General features: G+C 50.7%; 1 protein-coding gene across 13 annotated transcripts in view; it reads left to right on the top strand.

The window, feature by feature from the left end:
• Positions 1-17483, top strand: part of ITPR1 (inositol 1,4,5-trisphosphate receptor type 1) — a 162903-nt gene extending 145420 nt beyond the window's left edge. For 7 of the 13 annotated variants that reach the window (XM_027702635.1, XM_027702636.1, XM_027702643.1 and 4 more), the window contains 3 exons: positions 224-384; positions 11416-11577; positions 16129-17483. In XM_027702635.1, coding sequence (XP_027558436.1) covers positions 224-384; positions 11416-11577; positions 16129-16218 — 413 coding nt within the window. In that variant the 3' untranslated portion in view covers positions 16219-17483. The remainder of the gene's footprint in view (positions 1-223; positions 385-11415; positions 11578-16128) is intronic. The other 6 variants (XM_027702638.1, XM_027702640.1, XM_027702639.1 and 3 more) reach the window with 1 other exon arrangement.
• The last annotated feature ends 889 nt before the right edge of the window (positions 17484-18372 follow it).

Genomic DNA, 18372 nt, shown 5'->3' on the forward strand with positions numbered 1-18372 from the left:
CCTTCTCCTTCCCTTTCCCTTCTCCTTCCCTTTCCCTTCTCCTTCCCCTCTTCTATTCCTGGGCATTTGTCAGAGTTTATCCCTGTTATTCAGTGTCCATTCCAGAATGGTTGTGACTTTAACAAGTGTAGCAGCCTGTAGAAATGAGCTTTGTCCTCAGAACTCCTTTTGCTGGTCCCCAGCTGGGCAACACTGAGGGTTTGTACGTGTGTCCCTCTCGTAGGTTTGGAGAGAGATAAGTTTGACAACAAGACGGTCACGTTTGAGGAGCACATCAAAGAGGAGCACAACATGTGGCACTATCTGTGCTTTATTGTGTTAGTGAAAGTCAAAGATTCCACAGAATACACAGGACCGGAGAGTTACGTGGCAGAAATGATCAAGGTGAGTTTGGAGTTTTGCTGGTTTTTAATAGATTAGCCCGATCTGCTGGAATATTTGGTAGGTGTAGTGCTCTATGTTGGATTTATTTTGTCACTGTACCTGTGACTTCCCAACCTCCAACACAGTCTGTGTGTGCTGGAGCAGGTGACAGTGAGTGGTGACAGCCAGGTAGCCTCCCTGGTTTTAAATCAGGTGAAGAGAAGCTGTTCTGTCTTAAACCCACATTTAGGGAGAGTATCTTCAACCTGGTGGAAGTGTCTGAAACACAACAAACAGGTTATAACCTATCCTGGTATAAATACCTCCAACTGACTTGTAGGATTTATTGTCATATGATTTGAGCTTATTATTGGAAAGAACTACAATTAATATTTACACAATTGGAAGAGCTTTTAATGAGAGAATTAAAAGCCTCGTCTCTGCCAAGCTGAGGGTTCAGAGCTCATGGAATTAGATCCGAAACCCCAATCACTAATTTGTGTGTCTTCTGGCTGGGGAGCAAAAGCTGTTTGATTTATAGCATTTCAAGTGGTGATTTTTTTTTTAAGAGCAGAACACTTTTGTGACTTGCCTTTGGCTCTCCTGCCATGAGGTCCCAGCATTCTTTGAGCAGGAGATCCGTCGTGTCCCGGCCGGGCTGTAAATCCCCCCGAGACCTCGGGCAGGTCAAACACGTTATTTTGGGGTCACCAAAGTGTCCGTCCTAGTTCTGGATTCCTGCCTCAGTAATGAGGGCTTAAAGAAATCTTGTGAGCAGTCACCTGATAGAGGATTAGCACAGTGAGATAACCAAGTGCATCACTGCTGCCTTCCAGCCTGGCTGATTATATTGCTCCCTTTCTTTATCCCCCCACAGCATGCATGACTTCAAGGGGGAAGCACTGCACTTCTGAAGTGTTTTTGCTTAGAAAAGACAATTTTGTGTTGTGGGTTTTTGCTTAGAAAAGGCAATTTTGTGTTGTGGGTTTTCGCTTAGAAAAGACAACTTTGTGTTGTGGTTTTTGCTGCTGTTAAAACTAGTTTTAAAAAAAAGTTTCAATTAACTACCAGTTTATTATTTCAGATTACTTCAGATACAGTTCAAATTAGATAAGAGCCGAAAATTAGTCATTGAATATGTTTGCATGAAACACAAAAACTGGAGAACTTTTATCAGAGTTCCCATTCATTAAGTGTCAGCAAGGGCTAATTACTGTGTGGATGGGAATAGGGATAAATTATGCATAGCCCAAGTGTCTCATGCAGATGCAGTTTGATGTAACCATGTGCTCTAGGTGGAGGTTTGGAGTGTGTCTGTAGCTGGTGGGTTTTTTGCATTTCATGAGCCAGTTTTCAGTGCAGAACTGACAGCAGGGTTTCCCCAGGGGCTGTTGAATGGGTGGGGTGTGGAATAGGAAGGGAATTTGGTTTGCACCTCAGTGTCCAGGGCTCAGGGAGCTGTGTCCTGACTCCAGAGTTCTCAGCAGTCCTTGTATTCCTTAGGAGTGATTTGGCAAAGCTTATTCTGCAAATCGGGAGCAATTTCTTTCCATTATCCTTTAACATTAAAAACATCCTTTTCTGCCCTTAAAAATCTGGGTGTAAAACGTGATGAATCTGTTTCTGTACCAGACCTGTTTCAAATCCTTCTGTAAGAGTCAGAAATGTTTTCTTCTGTTTAAGATGTATTTAGGGGTGGCTTGGGGCCTGGTCCATATGGTACTCAAACCTTCTGTCTTCATAGAATCCCAGAATGGTTTGGGTTGGAAGGGACCCTCAGGATCATCCAATTCCAGCCCCTGCCATGAGCAGGGACACCTTCCACCAGCCCAGGTTGCTCCAAACCCCGTCCAACCTGGCCTTGGGCACTTCCAGGGATGGGGAGTCCACAACCTCAGCCTCTCTGGGCAAAGTCCCATGAATCCAGAAGGACAGGCCAAGGAAAAGCCTTAAATATGTACATGATTCCCAAGGTTGAGGTTAACCTGTGGAAGTGATGGGATCCAATGGGAACCTGTGGTTGGGTCATGTCCCCAGCCACCAGATTCTCCTGGGAAGCCTCCTTAGGGCATGGCTGGGTTTTAAAGGGATTTTCTTCCCGTATTTCAGACTGAAGGTGGCACTGTAACATCTTGGATAGTGACAAAGATGGGGCATGGCTTTGCCATGGGCTGTCTGGTGGGACCATCACTCAGCTGCACTTTATGCCCATTTTTAGGAGTTGAGGGTAGGAAACATCACATGCCCAGATCATATCCTGTGATGGCACCACACACCTCAAGTGTTTCACCTGTGCTCTGACTCCCAACAAAATATCTTGAGAAAACTCTTGGATTTATGCCCTTTAACAATTGAAAGAAAAAAAATTAAAAATAGAATTTAAAAAATTCCCTTTGCCATTTAGTATTTGTGGGTTGTTCCAACACCACAGAAGAGTAAAAAAAAAATGAAGAATTTAGGAGACTAAAATTATATCCACCATCAGTTTGTGAGTTGCATCCCGTGCTGCTTGTGCAGCGCTTTAAAAATATTTTAAGCATTGTGGTATCAAAAGAATCCTGGACAACTTAATTTATGGAGGTTAGTGAATATTCAGGAGCTTTGAGTGATCTTGAATTTTGATGTTTTCTTGACTAAAAATAATGTGTGTAGAAAGGCATTTTGGAGGATTCCCACTGTACTGGATATGGCAGAGCTGGATCAGGCCCATAGTGTTCATCCTTCACCCTGCAGGAGCCTGACCCCGCTTGAAAAGAAATTGTAGCCTTGAAAATCAATGATTAACTACAATTCTTTAATGATTTTTTTATTTTTTCATGGGCAGAAGCTCATTAAGTTATAACACAGCGCGTGGAAAGAAGTCAACAGGTACACTTTAAAACAGAGTCGAATGTTTAGAAGCATTTTGAGCACTCTAGTTTTGATTTTTTGGTCAGTCTTAGAGGGAAAAAAAAGCAGTGATCTGACCTGAGCAACCTGGGCTAGTGGAAGGTGTCCCTGCCCGTGGCAAGAGGTGGGACTGGATGTGCTTTAAGGTCCCTTCCAACCCCAACCATTCTGGGGTCCTGGGATTGTGTAAAACAGAATGTGATGCACTGCACTGCCAGTGCTGATGTGTGGCTGTGAGCTTGCAGCCCTGTAGCTCCCAGTGCCAGGATGTTCTGGTCCCAGGGTGAGTCTGTTGGTGGGTCTGTGAGCTCGGGATGCTTTGCTTTGGTCCCGTGTGTGTGGGCCGGGCTGCCCTGGGCTTGTAGCTGCACGTCCAGGCTGTGATGGGAGGCTGGAATTCACTGCCAGCTTTTCCCCCTGCAAATAGGGATAATATTCCCTTTCATCAGCAAGGTGAGCATGTGCCTGCTGTGATAGACCATGTAAAACTCGGGATATCTTAGGAATCTTTGCTGGGAGTCACTGGAGCAGTGCAGGGGGGAACGGGGCTGCTGGGGAAGCTGAGTGTGTGTTCACACCCGAGCTGCTGCCCTGACTCATCCCTGCCCTGCAGTCCCTTCCCTGGGAGCCTCGTGCATGTCAGGAGATGGCAAATGGATTTCAGCAGCTTGGCATGGAGCAGCTCCCCTTTGAAATGCATCCTCGAGCCACCTCCTAATATGGATTTAATAGCACAGGCAGTGCTGCAGGATGTGAGAAAACATCTCTTGGTAGCAGAGATGCTCTTTAATTCCTGGTGTTTATAAAGCTCTCCTGACTGAACTTCCCACCTGGCTTCATCCCTCCAGATGGGCACTGCAGGTAGTGGGACATCAGGATGGATCCATGTCCTGTGAGGGGTGTTTGTGTGGGAAGGATGCTGATGGTGCTGCAGAGCCGGCAGCCCAGTGCCTCCCGTGTTTCCCAGGAACAAAGGCCCCCGATTCCTGTGGCTTTGTAGTCACCAGGGAAGATCAGGTGATGTCTGAATAACACCCTGTGTGTGGGAGGGGGGATCCACTTATCGCCTTGGCCAGACATTGACATCCACACCCAGATGACTAATGTGAACTCGCTGCAACTCCCTGCAGATTAGTTCATTTAAAGGGCTTATCTTCCCTGCCTGTCTTGAGAATTCCTCCTGGAGTTTTCTGCCTTTGCCTGCAGTGGCTGTGGCAGCCTGGCCAGCACAGCTGTCACCAGGGCCTTGGCAGAGCTCTGCCACAACCAGCTGTGTGCAGGCATTTAGAATATGTAAAATTTCTCACTCTGCAGCTCGATACATAGAAAACCACACAGGCACTTGGGTTTTGTGTGCATTCCTAAGCTGTCTGCAGGCAGCTGCACGGGCTGTCACAGCACAGACAAATATTTGCATGCCCAGCTCTTGCATACCCTGAGCTGCACCTTGATCCGTGTGGGCTCGAGCCACTGTCGGGGGCTTTGTGACACAGATGTGCTTATTAAAAAATAAAGGCTGCTTTGGAAAAGTTTCCAGCACAAAGCTTCCTGCCGAGCTCCTGCAGTTTCCACAGGTTTTTAATCCAGGCAGGATCTGTGTCATTAACACCCTTTGTTACAAAAATGAGGCAGAGGTGTGAGGGTTGCCCAAGTTCCAAGATCCAGAGCGAGGGTGCTGAGTCCCATCTGGATTGTGTTGTCATTTGAAAATGAACCATTTACAAATAGAAGTGATGGCAGAGATATCCTTAAAGAAATTTGGAATGGAAATGAAGGCTACAGACGTCCTTTTGTGCCCTAATTCACCTCTGTGTAAAAAACTGGAGATTTAACTGTATTATTGGGCTTTTTTCCTTGTCTCTTGAGGTCTGTGCTGTAATGAAAAGTGTTTCTGATTCCTGGTTTGAGTGTGATTTGTGCCAAGGCAGAGCTTCCTGGTAATCAAAGACAAGGTTCCGTCAGTCAGTGTAAATATGTCCTTCCAGAAGTGCAAGTTGGAGTTGAAACCTCTCCTAAGGAGTTAAACATTGGCCCTGACAGTTGCTGTGGTCTGAAACCCAGCAGGAGTGTGGGATTCAGCACCTGCAGGAGGCTCAGGTCATGATGGCTTTGAAGGGTGACTGTCCCAGGCTGTCCATGAAATAGAATTCAGCAGGAGGTGGCCAGGACTGGGTTTGGACTGCAGCACCTGCAGGCATGACAAGGGTAGGCCATGATGCTTCACAGCTGGGACATTTCAAAAGGGGCTTAATGATTCCAGCACTGGTGAAAGACGTGTACACGTGAAATTAGAGTCTGAGAAAGTGTTAAAACTTAGTTATGTTCATCTGACATTTGTGCCTGGAAATCCTGTACCTGGGGGCAAAGTCAAATAGGAAAGATTTGTCATACCAATACTTTGCAAACCAGCAGAGAACAGCCCGTGCAAATAACTGTTATAGATGAGGAAACTGGGGGTTTGGGGCTCCCAGTCACAGTGATGCTGGTGCAGACTGGGAGGGGGGGAGGAGGACTGAGGAGGTCAGGATGTGAACTGGAGCTGACAGTGCTGAACTTGGTGGTGTCCTCCCAACAAGCTGCATCTTGAGATACCCAGCCAGAGTTAGCCAATATAATTATAGGGTTAATCAACAAATAATGGCAGAGGCATGGAAGAGCCAAGAGGTGTGTTTGGCAGCAGGCCCTGGGCTGCTGGAAACACTGTGTCATAGGCACGGGCTGAGCTTCGCGTTCAGATAGCGAAAGAACTTGTTCCACCCTTGGAATCATGGCTCAGGTGCAAACCAGGAGCTGCACAGGGAGAAATGGTTGGTCAACCTCATCTTCCCCAGCACTGGCACAGGTTGCCCAGAGAAGCTGTGGCTGCCCCATCCCTGGAAGTGTCCAAGGCCAGGTTGGACGGGGCTTGGAGCAACCTGGGCTGGTGGAAGGTGTCCCTGCCCATGGCAGGGGGTGGAATGAGATGATCTTTAATGTCCATTCCAACCCAAACCATCCTGAGATTATTGGGATGTGTGTGAGCTGGCTGCCCTGTGGTGGGCTGCAGGATGCTGGCAGTAACCTCACACTGGCCCAGTGCTTGTTTTTCCCTGATAAACCACCCGGTATCCATGCTGGGAATCTTGGGCATCCCCACTGACCAGGCAAAGGTTTCCCTTTGGCTGAACGTGTGGAAGAAAAGGGCCTGGATGGATGAAAGCAGGAGGAAAGGCTTGGGGCCAGGTGTGGGGAACGGGATGTTTGCATGACGTGCTGGGGTTTGGGTGGGTCCCAGACAGCTGGCAGGGTGGGTGCCGTGTCCTCGCTCCTGGAGCTCTGCCAGCACCTGCCTGGCAGAGGGGAAACCATCGAGGGTGACACACTGGGGAACATGAACCTCTGGGTCTGTGGGGCTGGGTGGGACCAGAGAGCCCCAGGGGGCCATGTGTGCCCAGGAGTGTCCCGGGCTGGGCTGAGCTGTCCTGAGTCACTGCTGCTCCCTCCTTGCTCGTGCTACTGCAGCCACGAGCCCCTGGAACGTGGTGGTGGAACGTGGCCCACCCCAAACAGGGATCCAAACACCCAGAGGGGCTTAGTGTGGAGAGATGGCCTTGTCCTTCCAGCAGGAGTCAGGATGTGGCCTTCAGGGATCCCCAGCAGGGCTGTGCCCTGCAGCCCCTCGGGCTGGGTGGTGCTTGGCTCAGCTCGAGTGAGTCACCTGCAGCAGAGCTCCCAGGGATGGACAGGGAGGATCACTGCATGCAGGGACACAGTCATCCTCCACTTGGGAATGGTGTCTGTCTCCAGGTTCCCTGCTCTGCACCGCTGTAGGTGGCACTTAGGTATTTAACCTGTGACACCAGTGCAGGGGAGGTTGTTACACCATAAACCCTGTGTCATCAGCCTCCTGGTTAATGACACGGAACGTGCGAGGAGTTGAAAAGGCTCTGAGTGTGGAGGAGGGACAGGGGGACAGTGTCAAGTGCTGGTTTTTATGCAGAGGGGAGAAGTGCAGCTCAGTGTGGAAGAAGTGATGGTGAGCCCTTTGCAGCAGAGAAAGAACCTGATGTGGGGCTTTTTCCAGGAAGGACAGGAAAGACCCAGGAGGATTTTCATCTCACCACAAACAAACAGATTAATTTTCGAACTGCTTCATAAAGCTGTTTATTAGATGTGTGAGTCTGATTTTTAACTTCACATGACAGAAACTGAAATTTGCTGCTGTCACCTTCCCCTGCTTGTGTTCAGGAAACAACTGGATGAGGCACTCAGTGCTCTGGTGTGGCTGACAAGGTGGGGATGGGTCACAGGCTGGACTCGATCTTGGAGATCTTTTCCACCCTGAATGATCCTGTGATTCTGTAAATGATGCTGCTGGGCAGCCTTCTGCTGGCAGCTGTAGGGATTTATTTTGGAGAGCATTGAGTTAGCCCTTAGCACCCCATAACTGTTATGCACAGGGATAGCTGGGTACATGGAGACCCAGGAGAGGAGCAGCGAGTCCTCGGGGCGCCGGCAGCGGGGTGAGCCCCGATCCCTGGCCTGAGCACTGTCCCGTGCCCCGGGAGCAGGGCTGCTGCTCTCCTGGCACGGCTCCCGCTGAGGTTGCCTCAGAGCCTTTCCTAGAACCTACTCTTCGGCAGAAGCCAGGAGGAGCCGGCACTTCTCAGAATGAATCGCATGTGCATCATGCAGCACCGCTTCCTCTTTTTCACATTTCCAGGCGTGGATGGTCAGCGTCACCCCCGTGTCTGAGATTGAGCGATATTTGCTTTACAAGAGGGACTTTTCCAACTTTACCTAGAAAAGAGCTAACCCGAAACCCAGCCCTTGCGGTCAGGGGCTTCCGGCAGCGGCTCCGCTCGCTCCGGCTGCTGCAGCGGGAGCTGCCGGTGCCGGGAAGAGGGAGCCTGGGCACACCAGGAGCCCCGGCAGGAGCGCAGCACACAGTGCAGAACAGCAGCGCTGTGTGGGTGCCAGCAGCCCCTCGGGGATCACGGGGCAGCCCTTCCCTTCACGGCTCACTTGGTGCCTCTGAAACGCTTCCAGAGCTGCCGCGAGGGACGTGGCGCTGTGTCTTTAAAGGCGCCCCGTGGGTGTTGAGCTGAAGTTCAGCAGAAACTAGATCGGGAGATATAAATCTTTGATTGACCCTTGGATTGCAGCGTTGTCCGGGACAGCCCCTGACCTCCCAGCATTCCTGGACAGCCCCTGACCTCCCAGCATTCAGGCATCAGTGTTTGTTTGGTTATAAGAAAACACCCCCAGGCCCCCCAGCAGGGCCAGGAACGGGTGTTCAGACCACAGTCTGTGTCAGCAGGTTGGTCACATCCAGCTCCTCTCTGCAGGGCTGGGGGAGGCTGAAGAACAGGCTGAAGGTTTCCCATGGAAATGCAGAGTGGTGGGATTGCAGGACAGTGTGTGCAGGAGGAGGTGTGCCCCTGTGAGCAGGCAGCTTCCCTGCTGCCCTCTCCGGAGGGTCCCGGCACCGCCAAGGGCAGCAGCACTGGGCCAGCGTTACCTGCACCCCTGTCCCTGTGGCCCCTCACCTCAGGGTGTTTTCCCAGTCCATGTGGGGGGACACTCCCTTATTTCTTGCTGGGTGGCAGCTGGACATGTCCAGATAAATACTGGGTTTGAGTGGTGCTGATGAGCTACGTGGAATTGGGAATGGGGAAGCAGATCACGTGCAGCCCAATGACATGGGTGGGCAGAGTGATGTCCAGGTCCTTCCCTGCGCCTGTCACTGGCACTCTGTCTCTGCACAGGGACTTTCCAGGTGCCCCATTAACTCTTCCACGGGTGGATCAGCACTTAGCAGGGGTATTGCCAGTTCCAGGTGAACAGTGAGCCCTGTTCTCCATCTCGACAGGGGCCCAGGAGAGCTGTGTCTCCTTTTCGTCAGCATTCTCGTTCCTCAGCCCTCGGAGTTCACATGGAGTTTTGGTTTCAATCTTTGACCACTGCCGTGAGAACTAGAGAGGTGCTTTGTTGGTTTTCCAAATCAAAGCCAAGATTTACCAACTTTGAGAGCTGGGGCTTTCAGAAACCCAGAGTCTGAAACCTGTGAGGAGCCTGCAGGAGCTGTGGGTGCTGGTTTGAGTTCCCCAGCTGAGACTGCCCAGCACCTCCAGGGCCTGGAACGATCGAGTCGCAGCCTCTGCAGCAGCATTTGCTTTTATTGCAAAGTAACCCTGGAAGTGCTTGGGTATTTGTTAATAACACACTGCAGGTAGGGAAGGTTGGTGCTTCCCTCACCCCCTTCATCCTTCTCGAGGATGGGGCCTGGGAGTGCTCTGGGGATGGCCTTGGCAAGCTCACCTTTTTGGGAAGGAAGAGAATAATAATATTTCTGGAGCAAGAAAGGAGCTTCAGGGCTCTCATGTCTGCCTAGAAACCTGGCCTGAGGGTCCAGGCAAACCTACAAATACAAATTGCATTTTAGTCTAATTTGTTTTGTCCTCGAAAACCTCCAGCCTGGAGGAACAGAGGGCTGAGAACAGTTGGTTTAGTTTGTTTTCCCTGGGTGGGGAGCTGCTGGACCCGAGCACGAGTGCTGAGCTGCCCTCTCCTCCCTAATGAGGGTTTTACTACAGCTGGAAGAAAGCAGTGAAATGTTGCCTGTTCCTACTATTAAACCTTAATTGTGGGACTGGCATTCCCTAAAGTCCAAAATATTTTGGCACTTGTCTCGATAAAGGCATATTTTTTCGGTACATAGTTTTTTTTCCTTTTATTAGCAGAAACCATCTGCCCTGTAAACAGAGATCAGGAGCAAACAGCCTTCCTGGCAGTTCTGTATCACGTGGGGATGCTGTGGTGCCTGCATGGGAAAGGGGCCTGCTTTCTGCCTTCTCATCCCGGCAAGAGGAAACTCCAGGCACATCAGAAGCAGCTAATTTAAGCTGATGAGTCTTGGCATCGCCTCTGAATTGCAGAGGGGATGTGACAGTAGCTCTGTGGAGAGGTGCACAGCCCTGCTTTAAGCGGGATGGATGCTCCTGGGAATGGGGGAGCATGGAGGGGGGAGTGGGCTCAAGCTGGAGATTTAGGCTGGGAATGGCAAAAAGCCAGAGAGTTTGCCATGCCCTAAAAATCAGCTGAGCCCAGCAAAGAGCCTGTCCAGCACAGAGGGGTGAACTTTGGTCGCCGTTACTCAGGATGGGGATTGTTTTTGGTGACCAGCATCCCGTGGCGTTACTGCAGTCGCCCATCAGCAGCTCTGCTTTCTTTAAAGCCTCACCAGCTGTTGCAGTGTCACCTGTGAGACCACACACAGCCTTATCTCAGCCAGCCCCAGTTTAGCTTCCATTTCAGAGCATATCTCCAGCGTGGGAGGAGAACCAGACTAGATGGGAAACCAGTTTGCTGTTGAACTGTAAGGTGTCAAGGCGCGGTGTGCACCCCTCCTCCTCTCTTGTGGCTTTCTGTTCCGCTCCTGCTTTTATTTTTAACGTCTCTGGCATGTACACAGTGCATGTGTGAGCCTCTGTACATGCCCATCAAACTGAGTGTGTGTCCACTGACGTTCCCAACAGTAACTGCAAAGTGGAATATTAGAATATTCGTATGGATGAATGAAAACTTTACTATAAGCGATGCATTGTGACGTATCTGTTTTAGCCTGAACCGGTCAGATTATGATTTTCTTTTTCATTAAAAGGGAAGTATTTCAAACGTGGAAGTATTTCCAGGAAGAACAAGGTTTCTTTCATCAGAAAGCACAACCAAGCTCCGCTTGACCAAAAAAGCGCGCCAGCTTTATTAGCAGAAAATGTTCCACAAACACAAATATAAAGATTACAAGGTGGCAGTGGATTTCTAGCAGTGGGAAATGCTTGTCCAGATGTGAAATCTGGGCTGATTTAATATGCAGAGTTAGTGTATTTATACTGAAGTGTCTGTGAGGGGGAAAGGGCTGGGGGGTGAGTTGCTGGGAGGAGAAGCCGGCACTGAGCAGCCCCAATTTCCAGCAGTCGTGGCTGCAGCGCCTCGTTGCCCCAAGCAGGCGATTTTGCAAACTTTCCAGTAAGATGCAAATGCAGTTAACTCAGAAACTGCAGAACTGTGTATCCAGGGAATGGCCCCGTGTGTCATTAGAACTGTCTGTGCTCGGCCCTGCACTCTCTGGGGTGCAGGTTTTCACCTGGCAAACACTAACTGTGACCTGCTGTTGATTCCTAGGAGAGAAACCTGGACTGGTTCCCCCGGATGCGGGCCATGTCCCTGGTGAGCAGTGACTCAGAAGGGGAGCAGAACGAGCTGAGGAACTTGCAGGAGAAGTTGGAGTCCACCATGAAGCTCGTGACCAACCTCTCTGGCCAGCTGTCAGAGCTGAAGGATCAGGTAAGGGAGCGGATGGGTGGCCTCACATCCCTACGGGCAGGACACAGCTCTGCCAGCCTCTCACCCCTGCAAACCCCAGGGACAACTTGTCTAAAGTAACTTAGGAACGAAGTGAACAAACCAAATGTCCCTCCAGAACCCGTGCCCCAGCTGACCTGCCTGGTGCTGACCCAACCAGTGTATTCCAAAGTGGGCACCTCCACAAAGAGAAAACTTGCCTTGAAAAAATCACCACTGATGTATTTAAATCAGTCCTGGCTGGGGCAGGGAGCCTGTGTGTGTGTTGTTGTTGTTGTTTGGGGTTTTAACCCGAGGACCTGAGCAGTCTCCTGTCAGTCAGAGGGTGTGATACCGATACAGGGGCTGTGTCACTGCACGGACCTCAAAACCCACCGAGAAACTGGAGAAGCGCTCGAGTGGTTACTGGTGCTGGTCCCTCTGTGCTGTCACTGCCACTGCACATGTGATTTGGCTGCTGCCACACTCCAGCCTGCAGCACAGACATCCCCACGAGATGTTTTGCACTGCACCATGTGTTGCTGCCGCGTAACACGTGGGTGCTCCACAGACCTCGGGGTGTTTTTTTGGCGCAGCAGGTTTTCTGCAGCAGGGCTTCGAGGACTTGTGTTGACTCCTGGCCTGGCTGGGCTCGAGGGCATCGTGGGGCTGGTTCCCAGCCCAACCCCAGCGATGGCTTTGTCAGAGCCACAGAGGCAGCAGGGCTTGAGCTCGTGTTGTCCATAGGGATTGCAGCTTAACGGGGAGGAACAGGGAAAAAGCTGTTGCCTGCGCTGGCGGGAGCTGTTTGTGGTGGCTGCTTATCTTTGTGCATTAATAACCTGAGCCAGATGGTTCAATTAGTTAAATTTATATAGGTATCAGCACTGGATAAGATTAATTGCTGACTTGCACCCAGGGCAGTCGATAGAGCTGCCCAGGGCAGGAAAGGCCAGGCAGCTTTGGGTGTTATCTCCTCAGACGTGCCCTGCCTGCTGTGGCACAGCTGGCACGGCTCTGCCAGTGCTGATCCAGCCCCTGCCTTCCATCTCTGCTCGGGCTGGCTGGGGTGCTCCATAAGCCAGTTATCTTCAGGGAGACAGTCTCTGGAAGCCAGTGCTGACAGATCCCGGCTCCCTGCCTTCCGATCACGCTCTGCAGTGGGGACGGGGCTGGGCCCTTTTCCCAAAAACCGCATGGAGCACAAGGAAGGGATTAACATGTGGGACTGGGAGCAGACAGCCTCGCTGCTCTGGGCTGTAATTAGTTCTCAGGCACTGTGCCACAGAGCCCCTTGCTCCAGTTGGTCTGAGGATAGAGGGCAGAGGCAGTTGCTCTTTTGTCTGGGCTTTAGTTCTTGCCGGGCAGTGGTTTTGCTGTTTTGCCTGGAAGCAATTATCTTGAAACATGTGTCTTGTGTCTCCCTGCTGAAGGGTCTGACTCAAAGTGGTCTGCAGTCACCAGGAGTCTTTCCACCGGCCGCAGCCAGCGCTGGCTCACGACACATTTATTTCTGAAGCTTGCAGCCCTCTTGGCTGACCAAGCACTAAAACCCCTTCTCGCTCTTTGTGAAAATAAGAATGAAGGGTTTAGCTTTTAGAGAGCTATTTGACTGTAAAAGCAAGAGAGGAAACCAGCTTCATTAATGTGGTGATAGCTTTTAGGAATTCCCCTAAGTACCATTATTGAGAGCCCTGCTGAAGATGCAGGATGCTCCAATTATGTGCCAAAGCCAGTATATCCCTCCTCCTGATCAGGAACTGTCTCCAGGAAAAGGAACTAACTCAGGGAACTTTTATTTGTATTTATTTTCTTGTAATTAAATAAAGGGAAAACCTCTCATTCATTTACTCCTCGAGCTTGTTAGGTTCCTGGAGACTGTAATTGTCAGAACCGGAGCTCCAGCCCGCCTGCTCTGCCAGGGTGCACCCAGAGCCATTAAAATCCTGATCGCTTTAATTCTGTGCAAAAAGATTACCCCAGAATTGTCTGCAGCAGCAGGGGATTAGGTGTAATCACCCAGAAATCCTCCCCGGTGCGTCTCCGGTGTCGGAAGGTGCGAGGCATCGCTCCTGGACTCCGACCTTGCTGGGCACGGCCCCCCCCACCCCTGGGACCCCTGAGCTGTGGCAGCACAGCTGTGACTCGGGCTGGAGCAGCACCGTGGGCACGTGGAGTCCAGCTGGGATCCTGTCGTGCCCCTCACCTGTGCCCTGTGCCTGCAGGTCGCTCCAGCTCAGCCGTGACCTTTGGAGCGGGGCCGTGGCCCCTGTGCAGTCACAGGCGTTATCGGGGAGTCCAGCTCGGCCCAGATGAACCCCAGGCCCCCGGGGCTGTGTTTTGATCCCATCAGCACTATTCCAGGGGCTGGCAGCTCCCTGGAGATACACTGTGTGTGGCTTTTATTGCCTGTTAGCCCAGGTGTGCTGTCACTGGAAAGCTTTTGCAAGAGATTCACTCTCCAGGTAAATGTGATGGCAGTAACTTGCTCCCTCCCGCTGCCCTGTGCCCTCCACACAAGCATATGTGTCGTGCAGCATTAATAATGTTCTGCATTAACACTACAATTGCATTTCTCCCTCTTATTTATGCTTGGTTGCTTTATTCTTCCCTTTTTTTAAAGCCACATCTATGAACACCTGCATCAGGGTGCATTGTCCCTTTTCTACACAGCATGAAAAATAACCACTACAGTCCCTTTTCATTATTCCCTTTTCTTTCCATTTTTATTCCATGTGTCCTCTGAATTACTTTATTGGTGGTGCAAAGTGCTGACTCTCGCTTTGCTCAGTGAAGCTAATTAATATAAATGGGCATTTTGAACCAAGTCCTCGTGGCCTCTTTGCATTCCCACTTGTGGGTTATCTTAGGAATGGTTGAAGGTTCAGCAGGGAGTAGCTTGTGTGTGTCCAGAGAGCAGTGGGAAGGTCCCTCTCCTCCTGTTTCTGTTCCCTGTGAAGCCTTGGAAGCCTTTTGTGGAAAGAGAACTGCAGAAGTGTGGTGCAGGGGAGCGGGAGGAGTGACCTGGCCCCGGGAGGCTGCGGTCATCCTGCTGGAAAGGGAAAATACCAGCTCTGCCTCCCCTGGGGTCAGGCAGCGAGCAAGGTGCTGGGCTGAGGTCAAGTTTAATTATGGTCTCAGGAGGAATTAAGGTATTTCTGCCCTTTCCCTGGTGGTTAAATGAGTGTTAGTGGACACAGAGTGAGAGCTGTGGGGTGCACAGCGTTGCCCAGCCTGCAGCACGTGGAGGGACCTTTTGGAGGTTGCCCAGAGCTGCCTGTTTGGACCAATTCCATTCCTCACAGTGATCTCCAGACCCAAGGTCAGCCACAAGGCACCTGGCATGCCAGGATACCCTGCACCAGATGGGAAACTATCCACCCATGCTGAAACTGGGGGTTTTAAATACACTCAAGTGGTTTAGTGGCGAACACGGCAGTGGTGCTGGGCTGATGATTGGACTCAATACTCTTAAAGGTCTTTTCCAGCCTTAAAGATTCATGACTCTAAGTGAGTTACAGGTGAACCAAATGTGCTCACACCATGTCCCTTCTCCTGGAATTACTGCCACGAGCAGTTACATGGGCTGACATTTGTCATTAAATATCATAAAACTGAAAAATTAGATGGTGGATGTAGATGTTGCAGGAGAAGCAATTGCTGGGTACCCTCAGCCCGAGGGGAGGAGCAGCAGGAGTGGGATGTGAGTGTGGCTGTTGGTGCAGGCTGCCTCCATCCACCATGGATCATGGGCTGTGGGGTGTTGAACCTTGCGGGTGTCAGGGCTCTGGGGGAGCCCCGTCCCCTCGGGGGTCCAGGGACAAGGCATCCCCTCCCACACTGCTACAGCCGAGCAGGGGTCACAGCAGGAGCTGTGCAGTGATCCAGCTGTGCCGTGATCCAGCTGTTCCCTCTGGAGCTGTTCCTTACATGGCCCGTCAGCTTATGTAAGTTGTCAGGAACCTCCCAAACTTTTAAAAAAACCAGAGTGGAGCACTGGATTGTGGCCGTTTCTCAAGATCAGTAATAACAAACCTAAACCATTTTCCATTCCTGGTTGCCCTGATCAGAGGAACATTCCATCTGCTGGGAAGCAGTGACGAAGGTGGGGCTGCCTGGCAGTGAGGTGGTTAAGTCCTGCCTTGGCTTTTGGCAGATGGATGTTGGCTCGCTCCGGATGAGACCGGGAGCGCTGGAGTCTATTCCAGCAAAGGCAAGGGTATTCCCAGCCTGACTGGAGGGCTCGCCCCTTTTTTCCGCCCTCTCCGTCTCGTCTGCCTCGGCTGCTGGACCGGTTACAAGGAATTTCTAACGGGGGAGGTTTCTGCTCTCAGCACTAATTCCCGCTGGCTGCCGGGCTCCCGAGCCCTTCCCTTGCAGAACAGTAGCCAGGCCCAGGGCTGGGCTCCCGGCCATCCCGAGGGGCACAGGGCTGGAGCTGCCCCTGCTCCCTTAGCTGCGGGCAGTGGGGTTGGGGGAGACGCCAACCCCGACAGGCAGAGCTGACACACAGGAAGCGCCGGGGCCTAATGAGCAAACTTGTTAATTTTCCAGATGACGGAGCAGAGGAAGCAGAAGCAGCGCATCGGCCTCCTCGGCCACCCCCCGCCCATGAATGTGAACCTGCAGCAGCAGCCGGCCTAAGCCAACACCCAAACCATCCCCCAGCTCCGAGCCCACACGAGGCTGCTCCCTGTACCTTCTGTGCATCCTGTAAATACCCTGGTTTTATACTGTATGTATATGACTGCTACTCTATCCAGCTTGGGGCGTACGGAGTGTAATTAGAACTGCTGGCACGGGACAGAGGTTAAACTTTGTGCCAAAACTATCAAAATTGCCTTTTTCTTGGAAGGACTAAAGAGAGCACCTGAATTGCACTTGAAAAGATTATTTGACTATGTGACATGTATTTTGTATTTAAAAGAAAAAAATAGAATAGCTAGTATTTATGTTTTTATACAATTGTGCAATATGAATTATGCAATCACAATATATTTGGAACTCCTGAATGTCCTAAAGGGAGTGCACATCTTTGGATCTGGTGTGTTAGTACAATGTAATAAATGGTATAAAATTACAGGTGTAAATGAGGCTGCTGCAAAATTGTGTAACTGGTGATTTTTCATACCCTTGGACATTTTTGTACCATGTGTGTAAATATCTTGCAATGCCATATCTGTTGCCTCTTCCTCCCAGAGATAACGCTGGGACTCCGTGAGTTGTTCAATTGGTATCAGGTAAAGCAAAACATTATTTTGAAGCTTCCAAATGAGGAAAGCAAAGGAGGTATTTTTCAAGAGACTTCTTTAGAGTACTGAGGCTAGAAGAGCTCAGACACCGGGTTTTTTAAATGCTAAGATTTCTTAAAGGGAACTTTTTATGCAAAATGAAGTTTGGGATGAGGATGCACTGCTGGCAAGTCGGTGCAGTCTCCCAAAACCGATCCTGAGGCTGTCCAGGCTTTGCATTCTCAGTGTGTAGGATCCTTTCCTTCTATTTTTTCATTAGAGACCTACGTGCCTGCTAAAGCTTTAGCAAACAGGCATTGCACCGACTGAAACGTGTCCTGTAGCTGAGCACTGACGTGTGTAATGCTTGTGTGAGAGCCACTGGTTTGAGGCTGGTCTGTCCCACCCCTTCCTCTCCCTTTCCCTTTCCATTCAGTCACTTTCTTTGGTTTCTGATTCTCCAGAGTGTGAAAGGAAACTTGTCGGGTTGTTGTTTTGTTTTTTTTTTCCTCCAATCTGTTGCATAGTTTTATACATGGACCTCATTTTACAGAAGCTGACTTCTTGCAATACTGTCTACAAAAAAAAAAAAAGAAAGAAAAAAAGCTACAGACAGAGCTATGAAAATTTGTAAATGCATAAATATAGGTATTTAAATAAATGATGCAAAATACTCTACGGTCAGAGGCTGCTGGTGGTTTGTGTCCCCCCGAGGAGGTGTGTGGCGGTGGCTGTCGCGCTTCCCACGCGTCGCGGGGGCCTGGCAGGTAAGGATGGGGCTTTTCCCAGAGCCCACAGGGGCAGAGGTTGATTATTTTAAAACCAGAGTGAGTCCTTCCTCCTCCAGCAGCAAGGGGCACTGGCACCCAGGGAACCTCACCTGCGGTCACCCCGGCTGGGGATACCTCACACTGATTGTTTCGGCTTGTGGTCCTCGGGCTGGAGCCTGAGAGAGTTAAAAAACCCTCCAGCTTCGAGTGTGGTGTGCACAGGAGCGTTGCTGATTATGTGTATTTGATTAAGATGTAGCAGGAACTACCTGGTACAATTAATCATCGTTAATCTGGTAAGTGCACACAACTGTCTGAGGTGGGTGCGTGTCCCTACCACGGGTCATCAGCAAACCTCAGGATGAGGGCACGGGAGGGAAGGGAAGGAGGGCAGCCTGACCAGCCGTCTCCGAGCCAGAGATTTATCAGAGAGATTGGGCCTTCTTAATCACATGCATTTCCATATATATCTCCTGGTAAATCTGTCTTCCCTCTGCAGCAAGGTGTATGCAGAGGGAGCGTGACGGATGCAGCTGCCACCGGGGTTGTGCAATGGAGGAACAAGATTTCATTTTCCCTGAGCAGCAGAGACACGTATCTGACTCACTTCTTCCCTTCCTGCCATCCAGGGATGAGCAGACACACACAGATTTGTCAGGTTCCTGCAGTGCCCGGCGGTCAGGTGAGAGGGAGGTGGCTGTGCACAGCCTGAGAGGGATCCCAGAGGAATGTGCAGTATTGCCTCATCTTTACCTTAAAAAGGCAAAAGCCCCTTGTGCCTCAGCGAGGCACAGCCC

Source organism: Neopelma chrysocephalum, unplaced genomic scaffold (genome assembly GCF_003984885.1).
Source record: "Neopelma chrysocephalum unplaced genomic scaffold, ASM398488v2 Primary Assembly neopelma1_189, whole genome shotgun sequence".
NCBI classification, from domain to species: Eukaryota; Metazoa; Chordata; class Aves; order Passeriformes; family Pipridae; genus Neopelma; species Neopelma chrysocephalum.